Here is a 26585-nt window from a genome sequence, read left to right as displayed (position 1 = left end):
CCACATGTCTGGCTGTCAGGGGAGGAGGCAATGCAAGTTCTCTCATCTACAGAAATCCCAATGTCTGCCACTGACCAAAAAAAACGGGTGGGGGAGTGTCACAATTCTTAAGACAAGTCTTTGAAATACTTGCTAAAAGTGTGGTGCACTTAAAGACGGCTGTCTGCTTGCCAAGTCCTCCTGAGGATGTCTGGCTCTCTGCACTTGCCACACCCAGCAGAATAAACTGCTATTTGGGTTGTGCATTTAGTGTAGTGTCATCTACACACACAAAAAGAAAGCATTTGCTTTCATTTATGCCATAAAGCCTTCTGTTGACTAGCACGCGGGAAAGCTAATTATATATAGGGAAAATGCTAATTCTCTGTGCAAGACAGTCACACACATTCCCACACAGACTTTCTCCTTTACATACACTTACATTCTGTATGCTGATTGTCAGCTCTGTCTTGAAGTCGCTGAAGTCCTTTGCGAGTTCATAGCCATGATGGTAGAATGTGAAGAGCCCTTGCAGGAATGCCAGCAGCTGCAAAGGACCATATTCATCAATAGAGATCCCCACCTTTTTCAAACTGACTGATGCTGAAGATGTCATTGAATGGAACAATGTTTTAGAGGGGCAGATTTTTGAAGGCATAAATTGGAACTAGTAAATTAGTTAACAGTCAGTGAAAGTTGGGCACTTATCTCCTATTGGTGCCTTTGGAAAAAAAAAAATCTCCCACTACACTTTGATAGGTGCACGTACAGAATTGAATCATTTAAGAGTTCTTGTACGGTGAGGCAAAATAAGCAATGCAGATGAGGGAAGAAGAGAGTGAAGATCCAGATGAGACTGAGGGAAGTTCTAGGGGTGTAAACTCTATTTTCTCTCTTCAAGAGTGGATAGGGACAGGCGATCCTGGCTGGAAGGGGCACAAAGGCCATCAGGGGGTACAAGTCCCTGTTGAAGAAACATTCAAGACGACAGCAAAACGCAGCCTAAACCACCCTAACGCCAGTCAAGGTCCAAACTATAGCGACTGCATTCTATGACCCCCTGAAAGCCAGTGCACACATTCCTCCATTCTCCAGCTCTCCCTCTGTCACGCCATTATAACAAAGGGAAGATACTATGAAACTGATTCCTGGAAATCAGAGAGAGAAATTCCTCCCTATTCCCCAGGATCTGTTTCACAGGCTACATTCATTGAACACAACAATGTTAATTAATATTGCCCCTGGACAATCAATACCTTCCGTAGTATTAACTTGTGTGTCCTACTTCCACAAGGAATTGGGCTTCATTTCCCAACTCTGCCTCAAAGCAGCTCATTTTCCCTTTCAGGAAATGGATTAACACGAGGACTGGTTGAACCAATTCAGCTTACAAACCAACACCAACCTTCACAGCAACCTCTAAACCAAAGAGGGAGTTCAAAAAAACATGCAGCGATTTATTGTTCTTTCCTGTGAACCTCTGCACCTCTGGGCTGAATCCCAGACTGGGGGTGTGAGTGATACAGTATTATGAAAAAAACTTCTTTCCTTTTCTATCTAGGTACATATATGGCCCTCGTCACTGCAGCATCTAAGTGCCTCACAACCATTAGTGGATTTTATCTCAACATCCAGAAGAGGGTAATTAGTATTGCCCCATTTTACTGATGGAAAACTGAGGCACAAAAAAGTGCCAAAGTCTTTGCTAAACTGGGAACTGAACCCTAGTCTCACTAGTCCCAGTTCAGCATCCAGTAGGCCATCACTCCTTTCCATGAGCTTTCCTGCCTTCACTGATAGCTGATAATATATCAACCAAAATACAAGCATTTTGGGGTTTTGCCCAGAACCAGTTCCACTGGGATCCCCAAACGATTAATTTTTTGACCACAGAGATGAGTATCTAACTAAACAACCCTTCTTTTTTAGGCTCAATTTACCCTGCTGTTTCAAGTCCAATGTCCACAAATCCAATGCTCACAGAAGACTCCTCTATGCTTCACTAACATGCCACGTTGTACGGGACAAAGCAGGAGTCTGTCTAATCAACTCCTGTAGAATATCAAGCTGAGCTTTTTTGATAACTAGGCCTTCCGCTCATCTAGTAAAAATCCTGCATACAACCCCCTCCACATCCTTGAACAGTTCACCCATCACTTTATTGAGAAGTAGAGTCATGCCTTGTCAGAGTAAACCAGGCAATAAGCAGCTAGTGCTAAGGTCGTACCTTCTTTTGGTTTATTCTTCTCTTAAAAGGACTGAAATAGGGTTTTATCAAATCCCTCAGAGGTGCTTCACCAGGCATAACACCTGAGCACATGCACAGATAAGACTCTTCTACTTAATTTTTATTCCTGTATCTTTTCTTTAATCCTATTTTTTCTCTTCTTCTCTCTCTAAGACTCCATTAATCTCAAATGCTACTGTTATTATTGGCTTTTATTTTCCCTTTAACAGATAAACTTTTGAACCAGGTCTTCATTCGCCAGTTGACCACTGTCTAATAATGAGCCTCTCGTCCGTAAGACTTCACCCTGGTGGAAATTCTTGTAGAATCCATGAGAGTTTTGTGCACAGTGAACAAGACGCTAACAACTCCATCTCCACTAGCCTGTGCCCTTTCACGATTGGTACCCAAGCCTTTCTTTGAGCACAATGGGGAAAATGTCTTTGGGAAGGTTGGTCTCTACAAGCAGAGTCCAGGGTCTGGGTTGAAGTTAGCTGGGGGACTTACCCCCTTTTTGTTCCTGCTTAGAACTTATTTCAGGTACCTATCCTAAATTCTATCCCTTAAGGAAGAGGCCTTGCTGACTAAAACGTGTGGTTGTTTTCTTCTCTGCAGTGTCATTCCATTAGCTTGCAAATCCAGCTGGTCTCCACTGGTTTCTACAGACAACCAGTAGCTCAGACAACCTAATATTCTGTTCCTAAACTTAGCTGACAGCTGGAACCTGTTGACAATTTTCACCTGAAATTTCCAAGAGGGTCATCTCCACCCCTACATTCTTCTCTTCTCTCTGTCTCTTGATAAGTGCCTTAAGGGTTAAAGTTCCAGCAACCTGAGGTGTCTAGTCACCCACTAGAACACACACGTCATACTTGGGGTACTGCAGTTGCTGTTTGTCAGACGGTTCTGGAACAGCAGAGATACCAGGCCTTCCATCCAAACAAAATAGAAACTGTTTCACAAAATCAGTGCTTCAGACAAACCTTCTATACTGTAAAGTAATTTAGTGGCCAACAACGTTCAGCAGGCAAAGAAACTTTGAATATTTACTTACAGGTTCCACGAATTCAAACATCTTCCTCTCCTGGACTTCTTGCACCTTGAAGACATACTCAAGGGAGACTTCATAAAAATGCTGTCGAACCAGGTCCACCTGGCTGTCTGCCTGTGAGCACCATGGGGATTAGAGAGGAAATACAGTATAACTACTGACTGAACATTTAGTTTCAAGATCACAAGACATCTGGGTCTAATGAGAACATGCCCATACAGAACGTAAATTTAGTACCAGATACCAAAGCAGGGCTAAGCAGATGGCAGGGAGATTACATACAAACCTAATTCGCATGAAGACACACTTTCTTCATCTGAAAATTATGTATTTAATTATTTTTGTGCTCTTATGTCTATGACAGCTGGGTGGACAACAGTAAAAGCAATAAATACATGAAGACTATGAAGTACAAAGTAGCTTTCCCAGCTCCTCTGCCCCAACCAGCAAATCCATGATGAGAAGAGTCCCTCAAGTAATATTCCATAGTCAAATAAATACTCAGATAGCCTAGTATACATCTTGCACTTCACCATGAAGCCCAGTGAGCTCTAGCTTTGATGAACCAGCAGAAGGAAAGCGCATTGTCCTTTGACAATGGTTTGACTACAAGGCCCAAGAGAGCATGACTGGCGACCATCCTTAGCCACCATGATGGTGCATCCGGACACATACGTATGTACCAGGATGGAACTACATCACTCTTATGTGAAACACCATCCTCTTTTTTAACATGCAGAGGAATTAAGGTGGCCTTCAGAGCTCTGCTCCTAGAAACCTGTTGACTCTCTTTCCTTTGTGACTGTGGATTCAGTTCTTCCCAATGATCAAAACTGGATATGGTCAGCTCCCAAACCAAGGGGACACCCAAATAAAAATAAAATGACTCAGTAACTTTGTAATCGATGTACTCCTTCTCTGTCCTACCTCATTTAAGGATTGCATAGCACTTAAAACCTCACAATCAGAACTTTGCGAAGTAGTTAAAGACTACTGCCCCCATTTTACAGATGGGGACCTGAAGCTCAGAGAGGCTATGGGCTGTTTTTCTAAGCACCACAGTCCCCACTGAAATCAAATGTAGGTGCTAGACACTGGGGGTGAAGGGGGATTCAGATGCTAAATTACTTGCCTGGGGTCCTCAGAAAGCCAGTAGCAGAACTAGGAATCCAGGTCTTGCTTTACAAAGTATAAGGATTATTACACTAAATAAATTCATTACAGCCCCTTTATTTACTCAATTGTTTCCTTTGCCTCTGCTGTGCCAGTGTGCCCTCCACTGCAATTACAAAACAACGGTTTTCAGAGAATTCTAGAAGTGAATGGCAAGAAAGGCCGGTTAAATCATCTAGTCCATCCCCACTCAGTGCAGGGCTGTTTTCTATGGCCTTGTCTACACTAGTATAGCTCAGTCCACACTAGGGGTTGTATCAGTTTAACGACATCAATTAAAAATACCCACAGCCTTAACCAACATAGTTTACAGGTATAACTTTCCAGACTAATAGTACCTTGCACAGAGTTTGGCCACAGCAAGACCGCTGGGAAGTCAAAACCAGGGTAATTTGAGAAGAGCAATCTACCCCAGGGGGACATACCAGACATTGTGCTCAATACAGAGCCTAACATGCGGCTGCTTTTACTTTTGCAGACCATTGTTGGTAATTACTTCCTTTTTAATAGGAACTTATCCCTATTAATCTGGGACAAAATCATGAAATGGGTTACTTCCACCATGACCAACCTGTAATATTTGTCATGTGTGTCCATAATGCAGATACCGAGGTATTTAGCAAAGTGAGCTCTGAACACCAGAAAACGTGACACAGTATATTGGACTTGCCAGCAATTAAATGGCAAATTAGACTTCCTGTGCTGTGTAAATTGTCCAACAGCCAGAGCTGTAGAGCAAAAGAGAATTCCCAGGTTCTCTCCCCCTTCCCTTTACTATAACCATTGTACATGAAGATATTTCACTCTCCCAGATGTACTGGCAGTAAGAGGAAGTCGGTACAAAGTGAAGGGTTTCCCTTTCCCACACATGAACTACTGTCTCTTAGTAGGTCGGGCCCTACAATGCAGCTATATAGTGCCAATAAGGCACAGTACACACTCTTCTAAAGTTACCACCACACCACCAACTGCATACTTTTCAACATGCATCTGTCATTCCTCTGGCTGACTTCCCTTCTCTGGAATCCCAGTTCACAAGCTAAGAAAATAAGCTGTACTGCTTTTATATGCCATGAAGAACCAAAGCCAACATTTTCAAACATGGAGGCCTAGAGTTAGATGCCCCATTCCAATTTAAGGCACCTAAAGGGCCATGACTTTCAAAGAGGGTCTGCTTACATAACTCCTTCTGTATTTTTTAAATCAACGGGAGCTGTGGGTGCTGCATACCTGTGAAAATCAGGCCCTTTATTTGGGTGCCTAAACATGGAATGAGGTGCCTAACTTTTATGCAAGCAAGTCTGAAAGCATGGGCCTATGCTAACTAAGTATTCTCTTCTTTGCAATAGGCCCCCAAACCAAAGTTGAACATAAAAAAATCTCCACCAGATGGCACTGGTATTCAGGGCTGCTACCCTGATCTCCTCTACAGCTCTTTATTGCAGTTACGTTGGAGCAATACCAATACAGTATCCACTGACATTATTAGGCTTTTCCTTGGAGAAAGGTACCCTAATGCTCAAGGAACACTCATTTTTAAATGGCATAACGCGTTCTATACCACTTTCCCTCCCCGTTCTAAAACGGAATCCTCCCACTCCAATAAGGCACAGCATTGAACATGGAGTACTTCAAACGCTTAAAGTAAAATGGTGATGAAGGAGCAACTAGATCACCGTATTTAGCAGCCCGATACCACAAACCACGACCACGACTGAGGCCCGAGGGCACTGCTGTATTATAAGTAATAAATAACAGACTATCCATGCTCTCCAGCAGGGGCAGATTAATCAGGACTTACAACTGGCTTGTGCAGTCCTGTGAATCAGGAGACAAATGTGGATAATTACGGGGATTTGTGGGGGGATGGGTTTGATTGACTTTAGATTTTAGAAAGGCAAGTAATTATTATTTATTATTTGTATTCTCATATTGCCGAGCAGCCCCAGCCATGGAGTAGGACCCCATTGTGCTAGACGCTATACAAACACAGAATAAAAAGACAGTCCCTGTCACAAAAAACTTACAAGCTTTGGCCAAAATCTCTTTCACAGAAGTCATTCTCTAAGGCCGATAAATGGATAATGCCCCGGGCAGATCAAAAAACAGACCTTAGGGCAACTCAGGGAGCACTGAAGTTCACAGGAGTGACTTTGGGTATGTCTACATAGAGGAGGAAAAAAAAAAAAAAAAAAAAGAGAGAGCCCTCCCCCTCCTGCACACGCACACATACACGGTAGCAGAGAGCTTCAGAGACCAGGTCTACAGACTCAGGCTCATGCTACAGCACTAAAAATACTGGTGTAGACATTCCGGTTTGGGCTAGAACTCGGGGTCTGAAGCCAGAGCTCCAGCTCCAGTCCCAGCCCAAGCCAGAACATCCACTCAGCTGTTTTTACAGCCATAGCACAAGCCCTGCAAGCCCGAGTCCGTAGACCTGGAATCTGAGGCTCTCCACTGTGGTGGAAGGGGGTGGGGGCGTGTCGTTTTTTGGTTGGTTTGCAGTGTAGATGTACCCTTACCTAGTGTTTGGCACAGTAAATTGTTAATAATTAGATAGCTTCCATCTGAATTAGAGGGTTTTATGCAGTTTTGAAACGTTAATGAATTAAGCTCACAACTTTTCCTGTTTATTAGGTATTAATGAGCCCATTTTATGGGCTAGGAAATTGAGGCACAAAGCAGGGAAGCAACTTAGCCAAGTTGATACAGGATGTCTGTGGCAGACCCAGGAGTAAGACTCTAGTCTCCTGATATCCTGTGCTTTTAACCACAAACTGTCTCTCCCCGCCTAGTCATTGTCTTTTTGGTGGTATCTTGGATTCATTTTACCACAACAGAGAGAAAAACCCATCATTCTCGGTCAGCATGAACATATCCATTTTACAGCCACACGGTGGGTTCTGCTAGTTGTAGATAGAGATCATGACTCAGGAGAATGCCAGAAGTTGAAAACAAGAGCTTGCTCTCACCTCTTGAAGTTGGGATTCTTTCTTCTTAGAAGACAAGTTTAAGTGCTTTTCCAAGACACCACAATACTTCTCCGTCTCCTTGTCGTACTTCTTCTTGGCATCCTACCAAAAAAACCCAAACACCACGAAACAAATGTCACATTAAACCATCAAGAGCAGGCACATGACTTTGGCTCCTTAGGGGCCCAACACCAAGAAATGATATTACTGGTGTTACCACAGCAGCTAGGAGTCCAAGTCATGGACCAAGACCCTACTGCACTCGGCACTGTTCAAACACAGAACAAAGATTGTCCCTGCCCCAAACAGCTTACGTTCTAAGTGCCAGACAAGAGATGACAGGTGCAAGGAAACAACATGAGACAATGCTGGTCAGCACAAGGGGCAGTGGTCTCAGCACACCAGCAGCCTCGCTGTGGTCAACTGAATGTGAACGAACCATTTCCAACAGGGAACGTAGTTCCAATGTAACACGGTCTCATCAAAGGAATTTTAACCAACATGTGTCTATGAAAACTAAGGGGGGAAATAATGGAGTGCTTCTAAAGAACCAAGAACAGTGGAGTTCACCATGCTACAATACTGAAAGAAAAGAACTGCCTAGGTGACTTATTTTCCCCCTCAACAGCAAATATGCCAAAGCCAGTGCAGAAAGTCACAAACTGCACATTTCTTTTCTGTCCCCAGGAAGAAAAGTATGAAGTCAGTCAACAGCAGGAGCCAAATTCATCTCTGACGTAAGCGGGCGAAAAGGGATTTTTCTCTTTTACAAGATCTGAACTGGGCCCAGTGGTTTTAGTGGGATCTGCAATTTTGAAAAAGTCTGCTGAACTCAAACCTTAGAGGTGACACAAATGTACCTGGAAATTCAGCATGTTATTTCACACAATAAATGCATTCACTATGTGGCTCAGTAACAGAGAATGCACTGTAATCAAAGCTCTCTCCTACGAGCACTGTAAAATAACCAGAGCTACCACTGCAGGTGCCTCCTCATGGATGTTACTGACATTTATCAGCCACAGCCATTTTGTTGCAATACCCACCAGCGGACACCACCATCTCACACACATGGAGAAGGAAAAAAGCCCCATACTAATCTGAAACAGATTAAGAAAAAATTGGCATGAAATTCTAGAGCCCCTTCTAAATATTCTGGTAATGTAATGTTTTTAAATCTGTGCAGTGCCATGGGGCTACTCCAGTCACTGCTCTAAAAAGAGACCAGTTGCTAATAACGTCCCATCAGGAACCAAGTCCAGCAGCCCCCATTGCTCTTGCCATCAGCACCAGAATTCACACCTACCATACAGGAGGCAGCAGAATCTCCTCCCTCAGCACCGTAAGTGTTTCCCAGGGTCCTGGCCACTTCCCCAGGTGCTGAGAAGATCCCAGAGGAATCTTCTGAAGTTAAGGAGCATTTACAATTCTGGTTAAATGCCAACACACACACTTTGGCTGAATATCCTAGCCCTTTATCTTTCCCTCTTTGGAATAAATATTCCACTTGCTACCCCCAACATAAAACAGCAATGCACACAAACTGCCAGCCCATCAGAATACAATGAGCCATATCCTTCAAAGGTCAATGGAGATTAACAAGGTCTGGATCTGCACAGGTAGTTTGCCTTCTTTGCATCCACAGCTGACACCCTGCTAAGGCACTGCTCTGAGGGACAGCACAACCATCTCCGTAATATCGGATACCTACAACAGTCCATTTCTGAAGGATCTTTTTCAGCTACAGACTTCTCCCTAAAGCAGCATAGGAATTGCCATACTAGACCAAGCCACTGTGCCTTTCACAACAGGATTCTAATCTAGCAGAGGCCCCTCCATGCTGCCCCTACATGCTACTGAATACAGGTACTGAAGCTCATACACATTAGCTTATGTTTCCTGCAGGCAGAAACAGGTTGTTATAGTAACAGGAGAGCAGCAGACAGAAGACAAAGCTGCAATTTTAATTTCAGTGAAAAGAGAGGAAAGAGGCAAAAACCATGGCTTGTGCTTCAATAGCAGCCATGACAGATACTGGTTCTGTAGTCATCTATTTGAGATTTGCCCTGTTTAGCAAAGCTCTTCTAAATTAAAACTGAATACGTTCCGGTTACACAGTAGGGATGGGGGAATCGACCTGGATAAAACTGAACCCGTTCCAGTTATACATATGGGATGTGGGGAATCCATCTGGAGAAAAAAAAAAAATCAGTTGAGAACTTCATCTAAGTAATGCAAACTTTGCTTGAGGTTTGAATTAATTAAAAAAAAAGTTTGCTTAACTTTGTGTTCACTTGGTCCTCGTCCTATGCCACCTGCTTTCAGACAGGGTCAGACGTACCAAAGGACCGTGATCAGGGCTAGAAGTTTGAAGGACCCCACTGCCAGAGCAGAGATGTTCAGATAAGAATTTAAACAGAAGGCGTGAAACTTTTGGAAGCTCTTCCCTCCCATGGGTGACCTCCTCACATCCAGCAGATGGTACAGGTCTGCATGTACAAATCCCCTGGCTCCCTCAAACTGAGCTGGTCATCGCTGTCCACATTTCAATCAAATTTCATTTCGGGGGTGGGGGGAAACTAGGGAAAGTATTCACTACATTTTTACCCTTTTCAGGCCTTTCTAGTTGTGAGCGTGTGCAGAAATTGCAGTCAATTCACAGTGCATAGAAACACAGCTGACCTACCTTAGCAGCACCAATTTGCTCCTTGCGGAATTTCTCCAGTGGAGTGATCAGGACCTCACCAGCATTCTCAATCTGATGAGATAAAGGCACAGATCATCATCATCTCTCCAGCATTGTCTACTCACACTTGCTTGGTTATTAACTGCTTTGTATCTGTCCAATTTAGGGTTAAGATCCTCAGGGCAGCCATCTTCCCTTCCTATGCATTTATACAAGGCAGAATTCACATTTCAATGCAAAGTGGTTTAAACCTGTCCAACATCTAAAACACAAAATGAAGAACCACTGTGTCTTTGATCAGAGGATCTCAAAATGCTTTGCAAACATTAACTCCCCGTAAGAGACAGGGTCATCACCCCGCTTCACAAATGGATAAACTGAGGCACATAGAGGGGGGCGGTAATTTGCCCATCATATGGAGAAATGTCATTGCAGAGTCAAGTATATGGTCAGTAGCAAAGCCAGAGTCTACAAATTCCAAAGCCCTAATTCATCTACTGACCAACACAGGTGACCTCTTAAATTCTTCCAGAGAAAGCTGCCCAGCTCGCACTCCCAGCCAACCTACATCTCCTGTTGTCTAGGAATTCAGAAGCAAGCCTGTTAAGCCATTTGCCCTGGATGCTCCCCATTGTGCCAGTGCATAGCAGGGTACACCTTGCATGCACCAGTGTTACTCAGTTTAAAACACCAAATGTGAAAATGAAAGTAGTGAACGTTCTTTACAGCATAAAGCCAGCCAGGTGGAAAATCTGCAGATACAAGCGAGGACCCAATTTCCTTCCCAAAACAGAAAACCCACAGGTTATCGCACTGCTGGGAGGAAGGAAACACATTGTATCTTAACCTAAAGCAGCTTCTGCACTTGACGGCAGCAGAGACACCGCACTGAGAGTGAAAGCAAAAATGTACCAACAGCCTGAAAAGAATAATTTGGCCTGTGTTCTGTCAGTGTGGGGCCTGTTAGATTAAGTCACAGCTCATTGTGACTTGCTGCCCCCCGGCATACTGCCGAGACTCAGTCCCTAAGAATAAATATTCCCATTCTTTCAGGCATAAAACCCGGTAATCCTGGCTAGTTAGCTACACAGTGGCCTGTGGCCAAAACAGGCAAGAGGGACTCGCATAACTGCTTTGCACCCCACCCCTATAGAAGTCATGCAGCCAGCCCCTTCTCCCTCTAGTACATAGGTCAGGAGGAGTCATCACTGCATCCGTAATAGAACCTAATATCCATTTGAAAGTTGCCAAGACCTGGTGAAGGGACTCTGGTCAGTTCTTTTCATGCCACAAGCCCACATCTCAAAATCAGTTCAATGCACCCACCAGTTTCAATTCACCACAGACCTCAGGCCAAGGTACCTAAAGCCCCGCTTTACTCTCCAGCCTATGTGAGCAGACGATAGGCGTCTCCCAACACCATAGTGACCCTGAACTCCTTGCCAACCCTTCCCTTTATCAAAGGATCATACAGAAGAAGGTTTAACTCAGAAGCCATAAGCCTCAAAGTCCATACCATGCGCATTCGCTCATCTTCGAGATTCCGGAGAACGGTGGCAAATTCTTGCAGGGATTTTGCTGAAAGAGAGACACCAGCAGATTCAGTATATAAAACGGGCTGTAAAGTCTCTAACGTTAAAGAAGTTTGGGCTACACATTTCCAGCAGTTAGTTACTCCTAACACGAAATACCAGGCAGTCGAGCTAGATCATGCTGTTACATCCTTACTTTATTAGCAGGTTGGCTGTTCATTGATATCTGCTAATAAGAGCAAAGAATTGGCTTTTGAATTTTGTTGGAATATATTCACGAGTAGCTGCAAGCAGGTCTCTTCTGAACAAGTGCATGGAACTCCCTTGTGGCACAGCTATACTGTTAGTGGGATATGAAGCAGTATTTGCAGCCTTGAATGTACAAGTCTGCTCCAGGTTCGAATTCATTGCACTTTGTTGCAATTTATTTATTTTATGTCACCTGGAAAACCAATCAATTCAGATTTGTTTCTGTCCTTATATTTTAGTGACGTAGACACAAAGAGCAAATTCTGAACTGTGGACTTTTCCAGTGGTGCTGGAAAGCTGGTCTACCTGAGCAGAACCATGGTTGGGAGGAACAATATATATCAGCCTGGCTTTTCCCTAGTATATCTTGCTAAAAACAACCCATAGGCCCTTATGCTAGACATGTACAGCCATAGTCTGGCAAGTTTATTGTGCAATCCCCCACTCCCAGACCCTTGGGAGATGGACTGGATGACTCAATAGCTCTTTTTCATCTCTATTATTGACAGTTAACCATAAAAAAAAAACCGATTTGTAAGAAGTGCAGCCACAAAACTATACTCCCAGCCCCAAAGAAAAAGAGATGCTGCATTAGTCTTGAAAGTGAGCTACCCAATGGGCAATCCTTTATCCTCTGCTGGGTCTGTCTCCAGGGGATCTACGGCATCTCACCTAGGATGTGAGGTATGACCAGTACACTTGGTCATCTCATCTGAGAAGCCCCTCTCACTGCCTAAGTGAGACTGGGGTTTGGTTAAAAAAATAAAAAAATAAAAAATCATCGATTTAAGTTCAGTTGAAATAGGACACTCTTACTAAAGATGAGACTTAAATCCAGTTTAGTTATATAGACTCCTGTTTGTGTGTAAAAAGCCCGACGGATCAACCTGGATAGGAGGGGCCTAATGTTGGTTAGCTGGGGAAAAACACCTAGAGGAGCTAGAACTAGAACTAGCTGCTCCTTTGCACTAAAGTAAAAGGCCATGTTTTGTTACCAGGATCACAACCTGAGGAATCCAACTGGATCCTCATCTCCTTCTGTTTGTCCAGATAGCAGTGGCCAGGCGTGCTTTTTTCAACACTGCTTAGCAAGAAGGTTGCTTCTCTTTTGGATCAGGAACTTGCCATATTTAGCCATGCCTTTGTCCCACCAGATTCACTGCTTTAAAATGGGAAGGGGCTAGTGGCAGGGTATTGCCGATGAAAAGCCCTGGACTCTGGAACTCTCTTTCCCTGGGCTTGACAGAGCCAACTTCAGGGCAAACTGCAAGATTCCAATTTCGCTGGGCTTCACACAAGGGCTGGGTTAAAAGGGAGATATTGTTTCTGCAGGTTGGGAAGGAGTTTAGTGTGGCTTCTGGGTCCATTGATACTTCACATGTATTTCTATCACATGTCTATGCACCTCGCTTTCTGATTAGCTTGATCCAGAAATATCAAGAGAGATCCCTTTAACAAATGTAGCCTTCCCACTTACCTATGCATATTTCATCATCTGTTTCTGCATCTCCTATACATCGGAATTTAAACTCATTTAGGGAATCTGCAAACTTCCGCTTTGCTGAAGACAGATCTGTTGAGAAGTGGGGAGGGAGAGAGAAGGGGAAAAAATGAAAAATCAGAGGTATTAAAAAGTATGCAATAGTCAGCCATGTCACCTCGGCACTGGATCCTGACAGATCTCCCCCATGCTCAGCCTGCTTGCCTCGAGACTACTTGATTGAGGTGCATACACCCTGCCAACCAAGAGAGATTCCAGGGGTGAAATCCTGGCCTCACTGATGACAGCGGTAGTTTTGTCATTGTCTTCCATGGGACCAGCATTTCACCCCACATGCTGAATGGAATTCTTCCCTCTGAATAAGTGCTAAACCAATGTCCCTGCACTGTAGTATAGGAGACATGAGTTTAAATATCCTGACCTGTTATCCTCAAGGATCCCACCGAACTCTGCAGAAGAGTATGAATGGTAGCCCAGCTGTCCCAGCTGAAGTCTAAATGGGTAATGAATCACATTCTGTCTCTTTTCTGCCATTAACTGGTACACGGTGTTCCCACGCACTGTTCATCAGCTGCCCAATTCACCCCAGGCGACAACAGCATTTCAGTGGTGGGTGATGCGATTCCACTAGATAGCTTTCTAACCCTCCACATGACTTGTGGTTCTTTTGGTTGAAAGGAGCTGTCTAGGAAGTTAATAATACACCTGTTTATTACTTTACAATTCACAGCTTCTGTTCCCGATCCAAACCCCATTAAGTTACCACATACCACCTTGCATGTGGCAGGCTGTTTTCCAAAGCCCTTAAGTGTCTCAGGAGCACAATGCCAATTGGCTCTGGGTATGAACCGTGCTCCTGAGTCACGTAGAGGCTTTGGAAATCCCACCAGTCACCGGATCTAACTGTAAGATGATTTACTTTACTTCCTCACTCCTATTCCCCGATAGCTCCACCCAATTTCACAGAATTCAGTGACGTTTCTTTCTCTCTCAACAAAAAGATGTTTCTCAACACCACTTTTAAAAAACACGTAAGGCAGACAATACGGCAGCAAAAGAGGTGATCAATCCTTTCCAGTCAGTGAGTATAAATAGGAAGGAATAAGCCAACAAAACTCTCCCCAGACTTCAAGCGATAATTATCTTCAGTTTTTGGCTGAGGTGTTAGTCTTTATGTTATCTGAACTGACTATCCCCACTCGTAGCATCACCGGGGGCAAGCAATTGCACGAACACCTAGGCCCTGATTCCCACAAACATTTCAATGCAAGTGAAGTTACACCTTGCAGTGTATGCAGGCTCAGGACACCTGAAGAGGGAAAAGAATTCTGTCACACACAATAAGCAAGATGATCGTCCTAGGAAAGTGAACACGTAATCCAGGCTCGGGAAAGGATCCAGCATCAGAAAAAAAGGCCAGTGAGCCAGCAAAACCTGCCAGTTATGACATGAATGGAAGGAAGGACAATCACTGCTTTGTGAAGGTCTTTTTACCTTCAGAAGGCAACAGAATGTCACTGTTCCATTCCATTTCAAGAAATGCATATTTGTGACTCACAGAGATCTCAAAACGGACCATTTGTGCTTCTTTTGAGGGGGGAGGAGCAAAGTGCAAAGGGACTTTTGGAAGCTGTTCTGGTCATCAGGACAATTACCCACAAGCACATGGCTCAGCTGCCGGGAAGGGACATGGGAACAAAACGTTTACATTTTTTAAAAGGATACTCCCAAGACAAGTGTCTGTTGCATAAAAGTCTCTTTACTTGTTACTAAAAATCACCCAGCTCTTTACTGTCTCATCCTTTATGTGGCTGCTTTGCTTTTTGTGCTGCCACTTATACAGCAAAGCTAGAATGGTCATGCTTTTGGACCTAAGTTACTTGGTCGCATCCCCTCAAGACCAAAAGAATGCATCTCAGAAATCGGTGCCTACTTCCTCCTGATTTCAAATAGGTTTATCCACTGAAGGATACTCAATGTCAAGCACAAAGTAGCCTTTTCCCCTCATCACATGCAGCTTCCATTATCTACACACACCTTTCATCTCTTTATGTGCTGCTGCCACGCCATTCCCAGGCTCCACTTACTGGTCAAACTAGTTTCCCAGCCCCCTAAACATTGTGTCAGCAAAAAGTCCTGGCATCCCATTGCTTTTCTCTCTCCCCAATCCCCATAATTTACTTGGGACAATGGAGGAATCCAGCCTGCTCCTCGGAGTTCCAGGATCACTGCAGGAGGCTTTGGGGGGTGCACGTACAGTAGTTCATTTGTATTTTACAAAGCAGCCTTTTTGCTTCTCTGGGTTTTTTTGTTGGGGGCTTGGGGGATATTTTAAAAGGGGACTTTGGGGGAGGGCAGAGTGAAGGTGGTTTGTTCTTTTACTCTCTCAGAGTTTTGCTCCTGGACAATACAAAGCCCTCAGAAGAGCAGAGGGGCAGAGCATTCAGGGAGCAAAAGGATGCAGCTGCAGCATTACATACCGTGGGCTGTGTGGCCTCAAATCTTTCTTCAGGAATTGGGAAGCATAGTGTGTTGGGGTGAGGCCTCTCCAATTAACGCACTGCCAGGGAAGCATGGTCGTCAACCCACAAGTCCCTACCTAAGTTATCTGAAATGCTGCTTATATTAAGGGCCAATGTCGCGAATGGGTCAGGGGTGGTGCGTGCAGGTGCAGGCGCATGTTATTTTTCCAGAAAATCATTATTAAAAACCCCAATACTTGGAATGCTGAATTCTGGTTACGCTGAAGCCGACAGTATTGGTTTATTGGGGGTGGGCATGGTCACATAAACCCCCAGCCCACAAAGTGCTTTGACTGATTTGCAAAAAAAAACAAAAACAAAAAACAAACAAACCACCTTCTGTTTCAGCATCTGATATACAAGAGGGAACTAAACTCTTGCTCGCTGTCGCAGGGCTGGTGGGCTTGTGAGTGTTCAGAGTTTAACTTGATCACTCAGGAGCTATGCCAACCTTTCTGTTTGTGTAGCTAATAATAAAGAAATTGACGTTAAGTACACAAGGAGCCATTTCCTGTTTCCAAGCTCAATGCTGACCTCCGGGGCTGCTGGTTTTGTTTGCAGCATATTTTGCTGTACTCGTCGTCCCTTTAAGCACACCATAGGCTTAATGACATCCTGACTATATTATGTGCTGCAGATTCCCCAGTCAAAACAGATTTACTACAACATTATTCACTCCCGCAGCTTTCTGGGCAGGATCCAAATGCCACATTCTGCCATGGAGAGGGGGAGTGGAGAGAAGCGGGTAAAAAAGCTGGCAATGAGCCAAGCACACACGGAGTCCAGCTCACACATTTCAGCCCATTTCAAACCAGTAGCATAAAACATGACTGAGAATAAACCAAGGTCAATCATATTAACATTTCAGCCGCATCCATTTCAGCATCAGTATTTTGTACAAGAAACTGGGAGCCAGGACAATTGGGCTCTTTTCCTAGCTCTACTGTAGCAATACAGGATCCATTGTGGTGATGGGCAACTGTACCACTTCTCCTGAGGACATCACCGGGATCCATTTCATCTCCATGGCACCGTGTGTGGTGAGAACACACAGTCTCCATGGCCAGCCATACACTGGTGGCACCTGTGTTCTCGCTCATTTCACGGTCGCACCTAATGATGTCACAATGATGCCCTGGGGTCTACAGGAAACCAGCACCTGGATGAAAAACAGCTGCTTCCAAACTAAACCTAGGCAACGCTGAAGTTATGCTGCTCGGATGGGAGGAAAGCATTTAAGCATTAGCATGGATACCATCATCCCCTTCCCACTGAAGGCATCTGAGGATCATTTTGGTCAATGAGGGACAGTCTAGTCCGGCTAGGGTGATCATATTTCCCAAAGAGACACTGCCCAGGGCTGGCCTGAGCCCCTCCCTCCAGTTGCTCACCTGCATGCCAGCCCCAACCTGGAGCTGGCCCCACCTGCTTGCCCCCCACTTCCCTCGCCTCCCTGGCCCCAGTCGCTCACCCAAGCCCTGCCATCCCCCAGCTCAAGGCTGTCGCTGGTCACTTGAACCATGCCGGCCCCCCCACTCCACACTGTTCCTCTACAGGGCACCCCACGTTTTTGACAAAAGTGAGCATTTGTCCCATTTGCTCTTGCCAACTGAGCCAGCTGACAAGAGCAAATGGGACAAATGCTCACTTTTGCCAAAAAAGTCAGGACAGCAGGGACGGGGCTTAAAAAAGGGACTGTCCTGGCCAAAATGGGACATATGGTCACCCTAGGTCCAGCTCGACTCCCTACCGAATATTGAGACATATGGAATATTGCTACATAAAACTAATTTACCAGGAAAATGCTTCAGCATTATAGAAAACCACAATATAGATTAGATAGCTGGGGAAGTGGGAGACAAAAATTCAAAAAGGGACTTGCCCAAGGTCTTCCAGCATGTCATCAGCACAACCAACATTAGAGTTCAGGAGTTTCTGTGACTCCAAGCTCAGGATCATCCCTGAGTGTACTTCTGAATTCTGATGGGGTCGATACATTCACCTGTTACGTAGCAGCTGCACATGCTTGCCGTTCATAATCAAATTTCTGAACCCCAACTAGCTACATGAACTATTTTAGGTGCAGATGTGTGGACCATTATAGTGAGGCTGGCTTAAGATCTACACTCGGCTGCTCATTTAAAACATTCTTTGTGGTATAAGCTAAGCAGAAGTGCTTCAGAGCAAAGTGACAGCCTTCAAAGACCACGCCTGTCTTTTGCTACACTTCAACAGTCTCCCACAGTGCATTATAAATAGACAGAGGACAGGAGAGAGATAATTTCCAGCACACAGAGATAAATGAAAATTGCTCACAGCTACTTGCTAAACCACACGATCAAATTACAAGGAATAAACCAGGCAGCTAAATTAAAGACAACCTGAATGTACCAAGGGCGCTGTGCAGATGAGGCTAGAAAGGGAGGAATAGTGATGGGACCATTTTGCACATCTGATCTATTACAAAAAATGATTTAAGAACCAACTCATGTAAATAAAGACAAATGGGTTTTAAGTATTGACACAGAAAGGGGAACAGAAAACAGCATTGGCACGCTTAGGCTCCCAAAACACTGGTTTCCTAAAAACTAAACTTTTTAAAAACCTAAGATTAACAAGTGTTTCTGTCAGCATCATTTTTTTAAAAAATGTAATGAAAGCAATTTGCTCAATGTACAGGTCCCTTTGCATTGTTTACAATCCAAACATTGCAGCATTGTGATAGCACATGAGAGCCAGAAAGTGAAATTTACTAGTCTCCACCCCAGAGTTGAAGATTAATAGAGAATGTAATCAGCAAACAGTGAAAAGAAAGATTTGATGTTTTAAAATGCTTTCCCTTTTAATAATTTATGGTGTTCTTAACAACAACATGTATTGTTGAGCTATGGTAGTGGCCCTGAAATGAAAAGTAATAAAAGAGGTGGCTGAAAGGCAGAAGAAATCAATTTTTTTTTTTTTAAATCTCAAAAGGCATGAAGGCTTCATCTGTTCTGGCAGATGCACAAGGATCCCTTAGCACTTACTATATAAATTGGCCAAGGACACGGAGACAAACCTCAAAACATTTGGAGGCCAAGTTGATTTTGGTCTCTCAGTGTCACAGAAGGAAACCGTGAAATAATGTGCGTGTCTGAGCCAAACTGAGCCAGGTTGCTCTTCACCGCATCTTGGTAACTATTACCTAGCTCTGTATATAAACTGACAGCTTGAATTCTCAGGGGCATGTCTGAATCATTGTCAATCTGTCTGAATCAGGCTTAGTCTGCACAAGTACACACACACCCTGCCCACCCTTTCCCAGCCACCTCTCATACATAGGGCCCTACCAGATTCACGGTCCATTTTGGTCAATTTCACAGTCATAGGATTTTTTTAAAATCGTAAACTGCATGATTTCAGCTATTTAAATTGAAATTTCACAGTACTGTAATTGTAGGGGTCCTGACTCAAAAAGGAGTTGGGGGGGGGGCGCAAGGCTATGGGGGGGTTGCGGTACTGCTAACCTTACTTCTGTGCTGCTACTGACAACAGCTGCCTTCAGAGCTGGAGAGCAGCGGCTGCTGGCCGAGAGCCCAGCTCTGAAGGCAGAGCCAGCACCAGCAGCAGTGCAGAAGTAAGCATGGCATGGTACAGTATCGACACCTTTACTTCAGCACTGCTGCCTGCAAAGCTGAGCCCTCAGTCAGCAGCCGCCACTCTCCCGCCACCCAGCTCTGAAGGCAGCAGCAGAGACGTAAAGGTGGCATGGTATGTATTGCCACCCTTACTTCTGCGCTGCTGCTGGCAGGGTGCTGCCTTCAGAGCTGGGTGCCTGGCCACCAGCCACCGCTCCCTGGACGCCCAGCTCTGAAGGCAGAGCAGAAGTAAGGATGGTAATACCGTGACCCCCCATAAAATAACCTCGTGACACCCCACCCCCAGTAACCTCTTTTGGGTAGGACCCTTAACTGGAGAAACTGGTCTTCCCTATGAAATACATTTATATAGGGTAAAAGCACACGAAAGACCAGATTTCACGGTCCATGACGCATTTTTCATGGCCGTGAATTTGGTACGGCCCTACTCATACAATTTTACTTTGAGTTTTGCAGATAAACAAACTCAAAATCCCAGGGATGCTCAGTTGAAACTGCTGTGTTTTGCCTTGTATGGGGAGGCAGGGAGCAAAATCATGCATGACCACATAATTCCACATAAGTGTGACTCACACACCATGTTTACAAGCCTTAGAGAACCTGGCTAGATCTTAATTTTTAAGTAAACCTGAAATTAGGCAAACATTACAAGCAGAGCCGGAAAAGCTTTCGTACTAGATCTATCATCTATGAACTGCATACTAACCCAAGTTCTCAGCCACCATTAGGTGGTGTCCTGTGACATGGCAGATAAAGCATGAAAGGAATGTATTTGATAACCACTCAAATAGATGTTACAAAGACAAGAGGACACCAGTGGATTCACAAGGGAGGAATTCGTATGTTTCTTTTTACATGGGTTTGATAGAAAAGAGATCAATAAAAAAAATTTAGGAAGGAGAATAATGATACAGTCTGTTCAGGCACATTCAAGAATCCAGTTTTGTCAGTTTCCAGCAACCCTCATGAATAAATGTACCATTCGTACATACTCCAAATTCTCTGCATTTAACCCCCTTGGGTACTGGATCCCCAAAATTCTGATGCATAACCAGAATAATGAAGCTTGTTTTGGAAGCAAAAATTCAAATACACACACATTGTTATATGGCACTTAAATAATATTTCAATGCCCCAGGCATTTATATTTCTAACTGCCTGTCTAATGCAATTTAAAAAAAAAAAAAACAAATCAAATCAAGAATGAGGTAAAACAGCCCGTATGGTCTCCTGCCACAAAATCCATTTGCTTAGTTTTGGTCAGTGTCTCGTACACTGGTAGAAAGAGAAAAAAGAAAAGGAGTACTTGTGGCACCTTAGAGACTAACCAATTTATTTGAGCATAAGCTTTCGTGAGCTACAGCTCACTTCATCACTTCATCGGATGAAGTGAGCTGTAGCTCACGAAAGCTTATGCTCAAATAAATTGGTTAGTCTCTAAGGTGCCACAAGTACTCCTTTTCTTTTTGCGAATACAGACTAACACGGCTGTTACTCTGAAACCAAAAAAGAGAATGAATAGTCAGACGTGCTCTCTCCGCCACCACCATTTCTGCTCCCTCTGTACTTCACCGAGCATTGTTACAATAATGGAACTAGGAAAGGGCAAGCTTGGGGAAAGAGATTGGATGGTGCATAATTGGTTTTAACCAGCAAAATGCCAAGGAAAAATGCCTGTGGATAGGATCTGAAGTGAAGGAGAGAAGAAGGATTTCCAGAGAGATGGGGAAACAGGTGAAAAATGTGACCAACTTCCAAGTAGGATGGGCAAAACTAAAAGAGAGAACAGATCATAGAGGGAGGGGCAGGGCAGGTGAATATGGCCTCCAAGGGCCTTCAGAATGATTTGAGTACCAAGAATAAGAAATGAGAGATTTGATATCTGACCTCTTCAGTAACTACAAGGAGACTGGATCTTTTGAAAACCTTGGTAAAATCTTGGGCATAACAATTGTCATATCAGAGGAGAGTAAGGATTCTCCTAGTCCAGTATCTCTGAGCTCCCAATATCAGATGCTGCAAAGGAAGGGGAAAAAAACACCACAGGAAAAGTTTCTTCCTAATCAGTCTTAGCAGTTTGTGATAGGATTACACTTTATAAGGCACAAGCCAAATTAGTATAATTGTTGGAGTTATTTTTCATCTAACCCTCTTTAATATCATGTTAAGTTCTTGGCCTCAGTGATATCTTGTGGCAAGGAGTTCCACTGATAAAATTATGAATTGAGTTTTAAAAAAAACCCTCAGTTACCTCTTACGTGTGTTGCTTTTTCATTTCATCATGCTCTCCTCATTCTGGTATTCTAAGAAAGGGTCAGGAAAAGATCCTAACTTCCCTTCTCCATACCACCCATTGTTTTACATAATTCCATCACATCCCCTCTCAATACTATCCTCCCCAAACTGTAAAGTCTTCACCTAAGATGCAGCCAAACACATCCTGTTCTTTGGCATTGCAATTTCACAGTGGTGTTAGAATGATCATTCCAGGAAAGTTAACTTAACAGAAAGCAGGCTCAAGTACTACACATGGCAGGTCTGACCATGTAACTATGGCAACTCATAATCCAAATAAAATGCCCTTTTAAAAATGATGTATTGGCTCATTATTACAATATAGGGTTACAGGCTGAAAATTTATGGTAATAACTACAGTAGCACTTTCCTTTTGGAGAATGTCAACCTTCCTGGAAGGAGGTTTACAAATAAAAAGTCCTGCCAAAATATATGAAAAGAGAATCCAAAGGAAGCCAGGAGAGAAGCCTAGATGAGAGGAGCCGACATTAACGTAACCTAGCCATTTAAAAGGATCATACAGTCAGAGACACCTGGGCAAGTCAGCATTAGACTGTATATGTCTTAAGAGGGTAGTGCTATAAAGCACTTCTTTCCATGTTATTTTCTACCCTTATTCTTCATTTTCACTGCCATTAGGGGCCGCGGGAGTGGGGAGGTCTATGCCCAGCAAAATTTATGCACAAAGAAAGGCTGACTACAGACAGAGAACAGTTTTATATAAATGAGATTATAAATATTATATGGACTGCTCGTCAGAGTTTTGAAGGGGACTTTCCCATTCAAATATGAGCAAAAATTCAACTTCCAGATCATAAATGTGACCATAGAGAACATCCAGATCTTGCCCAGCTCTAAAAAGGAGTTACACTGCTCCTTTAAATGAAAAACTGAATCCAGTAGATGTTGACAGCCTGGGCCAGTGCTCTGCCTCTTATGCCGATCAAGAGGCACCTCATCCCGGGAGCTCGTGAAATCAAGTAGCATTGCCAAAGCAGATTTCAGATGAGGAACGGGGTTGGGAAGTGACATTCCAATCTGGCATTTGCCATGTTGTTACTGTGACTGAGTCCAACAGAGAAAGGGCCCTCTCCATCTGAAAGCTCCCTTGGGACAGCTTCTTAGCCAAACAGGTTTTACCTACTATAATCTTGGGTGAACCCCAGAAGGTGCATTCCCACCAGTGGAGTTCTAGGTCATTGTTTTGTGGGGTCTCCTTGCTTGTTCATTGTTTGGGGAGCAATTTTGCCCTCTATCAACAAGAGCCTCAAAGCATTTCCCTATGAGAGCTGGGCAGTGCATCATTCCTGCATAATACCCAGGAGCAGGAGACTCAGAAAGACCCTATAACAGAAGGAGGGCTTCAGATTTCAGCAAGCAACAGGTAACAATGCTCGAGACAATCATGGTCATACAGCTAGGCACAGCGCTGCATTAATTCCCAGCATTGGGATGAGTGAGGGCTGCCGATACAAACCCACAGACTCCAATCTCCTGTCACGCCATCCTACCTTTGACTCTTTGATGCCCACCCTACCCTCTGTGCATGCATGTGTGTGTCCTCACCGCAGCCTGCTCATCTGGATGTCCCCCTTCATACTCTATCTCAAGCTCCTCTCTCTTTCTTCTTTCATGGTGCCCCCTGGCCTGAAACTCCCTTCCTGACTCCATCAACCATGTCTCCTTTTCAGTCCCTGCTTGAAACCCATTTCAGGGTTGCTTATGAACTACAGTTCTACCCACATCAAGTCACTGAACAGTATCTAAAGAAACCTAGCCATCAAGGCCCCAGCACTACCTTCTTAAGAGGCCATGCAATCTTCTTGTCCTTACCTCTGTCTCACCTATTTTTACACCCCTTCCATGGTCGCCTCCTGTTCTAATCTTAATTGTAAGATCTTCAGGGCAGAGAATCTGTCTCTTCTCCAATGTGCTGTGCACAACTATGGAGCTATGTAATTATAATAAAGACATTTTGCCTGCATACTGTTAGAATAAGCTTTGGGAGAGTGGTGTTTACCCACAGTACAGGAGTCCCATGGCAGAACATTAGAAATACCCATGTGTATTATGTAAGGTTTCACCTGGATTTACAGTGGCATATCAGAGCCTCAATTGCTTTAAGGCATAGCATTACACCAAGGATGAATCTGACCCTATGGGTATGGTGAGAGTAGCCCCTATATGGCCATAGGGTTGTGTGAAAAGCTCCCATCTTGCCTGAAACCAAGGAGTGGCATCTGAGGGGTTAAACGGACATGTCATCTAAGGAAGTAGTCTAATCCCTGCTCATTTTCAGTGAATTTATCTGCACCACAGAGCAGAAAAAAATATCTGAGCTTCCCTCTAGAGACTGCTCGAACACTAGAATAAATAAAGCTAAGGACCAAAGAGACCATTTGCAGAGCCAATGGATTTATGGTTACAGCAGCAACTTCTCCCAACCTCAAGGTGTTTTACAACATAGGAGGGGAAACAAGCAGCACCAATCTGTCAGAAAGGAGCCGGGTGCCAGATCTTGGGGAAGGATTTCATCAGCAAGTCATGAGCTGGCAGGCACACCACTGCCTTTGGATGCCTCAGCGGTGTCACCTCTTCGGAAATTCTTAACTCCGATTGCAGTGAGATCGAGACCCTGCTCTCTTGTAGGCTCAAAACTATCTGCTCATTTCTCGCTCTCACTTGGGATGCAAATTATTTACATTGGAGGGAGCAGGGGAGGACAGGTTCTAGACAATGGTATTTATACTAAGCTGCCCCCAGTATATGTTAAGCTTTCTGCTCTTTACTATTTATTTATAATAGGAGCCCCCGTCATGTACCAGAACCCCATCATACTAGGCACAGTGCAAACAGAAAAAAAATCAATCCCGGCGCAAGTAGTTATATGGCGCTTTCATCATGAACAGTGGTTACATGGGTGCCCCAAGGTTACATGGGTGCCTCTAATGCAGCAGTTTTTCTTGGGTCCTTCTGGTCAGGTCTTGTTTTGCCCCACTTCAGCTGAATGGAAACACTGAAACCCATCACAGTCTTGTGCTACTCTGAGAGTCACTGCCTCTGATCTTTTACAGTTCTTTAATTCTGCAAGCAGCCGGGACTGTGAGTGTTTCCACAAAATGACAGCTTTAAAGATAAACACAAAGCCAGCAACTGGACACAAAAGATGCCTCACACCCCAGCTTTCTTCCAGCAATAACAGAGAGAGAACAAACATATCAAGTGAGGTGCTACAGCTGTAACTAAGCACACTGAAACCTTAGCGCAGCAGTAGGCTCTCAAAGCCTGGTAAAATTTCACTTGAGTTCTAATGACTTCAGCTGAACCTGATTCTTTCTCCCTTCATTCTGCCCCAGAAGGGAAGCACACAGAAAAGCTGGGAAGTAACTTTAAAAAAAAAATCCTCTCCATTTTGTTTCCCTGTCATCCTAATATTCTTATCCTCTTTTTATTCTATATGGCATGTGCATCTCGGAAGGGGTGGAGTAATGAAGGGAACAATACAGGTTGTACTTTTCTTTTTTTAAATGGTTTCTCTTGTCTGCACTACCTGAGAGAGGGTGCAGAGCTGACACCCAGGATGTATCACGCCCTTTGATTCACGATGTCCAGAATGTACCCTGGATAATTCCAGTGACAGTTCTGGCTTTGGTCTATTCTCTCTGCTCATGAGGGGTAAATAAGTCACATGCATACAACCAATTTGTTTCACAGAATGGGTACATTTGCGAGCAGTGGTAAAACATACAAAGATCATGTGGTTGCGGCATGTGGGTCTAATGGTACCACAACGAGCATTAAAATGCTGTTATGAGCAGGGTGCAAACCTGTAGAAACACAGAGCAATGCTAATGCACTCCTCTTAAAAAGTTTATCTTTAACCCATGCATTAAAGTAGTCAGGTACAGTATTTCCCATGTAGATCAAATAATCCCTCCCCCTTTCTCCAGCAATATATAGACGTAGGAGAGGAAATTCAGCCTTAACTTTGCAGCTCTGGCTTCTCAGTTTGTCTCAGTCATAACGTTGTTTACAGAAAGTTAGTGTGCATTTAGGATTAGAACTAGATTCTAGGCTTCCCTTCCCTTCTCTGCACCTTACTCCTTGTAAGCCTTAGGTAAGCCACTTAACCGTGTGCTAGAGTGCATCCATCAGTACAATGGTGATATCATGACATACCTTCCAAAGACAGCAAGAGACTCAACTAGAGTGTATGAAGCATTTTGTGGAAAGGATGAATTTCACCTCTTCCGTTTGCAAATTGTCCACAAACAGATTACAATCTGCTTGAACATATGGCCGGAATTCCTTCACGTAACACCTGATCTGTAGCATGTACGTGAACGCTCCATTGTGGCCTATTCTAGATTAAAAATTCTAGATGTTTTGACTGCGTACAGGTCACTTGGTAGCCCTGCTCCCCAGCTGTGGGAACTGAACACCTCCAGTCAGTTTTCCAACACAAACATTTTAATCCGAATCTGAAATTCGTGGTCCATGAATGCAAAGCTGAAAGCTAATCACTAGTTCCATGAACATTCCTTCCAGGAAATTCACCGGCTTGAATGTTCATGAACATGAACACAATAGGGGTATGAATGCAAGTGAAACAAATTAGCTTAAAGAGAGTCACATATTTGCAGAATCCCATCCCCACCCTGTTTGCTCACAATCTCACTTGCAGGAGGAGTGGGCAAGTTGGAAGGCTCCACACATTGTGAATAGCAGCTAGCCAGAAACCCCCACATGAAAGGGTAGGA

The 26585-nt window shown here is 44.0% G+C and overlaps 1 protein-coding gene across 2 annotated transcripts in view; it reads right to left on the bottom strand.

Moving 5' to 3' along the window:
* The window catches only part of ARHGAP26 (Rho GTPase activating protein 26), a 309239-nt gene that overhangs the window by 206191 nt on the left and 76463 nt on the right, over positions 1–26585 (bottom strand). For both annotated transcript variants that reach the window (XM_074960515.1, XM_074960514.1), the window contains exons 2-7: positions 13347–13442; positions 11605–11666; positions 10089–10160; positions 7403–7504; positions 3261–3371; positions 422–526 (exon numbers count right to left, since the gene is read on the bottom strand). In XM_074960515.1, coding sequence (XP_074816616.1) covers positions 422–526; positions 3261–3371; positions 7403–7504; positions 10089–10160; positions 11605–11666; positions 13347–13442 — 548 coding nt within the window. The remainder of the gene's footprint in view (positions 1–421; positions 527–3260; positions 3372–7402; positions 7505–10088; positions 10161–11604; positions 11667–13346; positions 13443–26585) is intronic.

This window comes from Natator depressus, chromosome 8, assembly GCF_965152275.1.
Source record: "Natator depressus isolate rNatDep1 chromosome 8, rNatDep2.hap1, whole genome shotgun sequence".
NCBI classification, from domain to species: domain Eukaryota; kingdom Metazoa; phylum Chordata; order Testudines; family Cheloniidae; genus Natator; species Natator depressus.
Note: the sequence above shows the minus strand (reverse complement) of the source record. Positions and strands in the feature narration are given on the sequence as shown.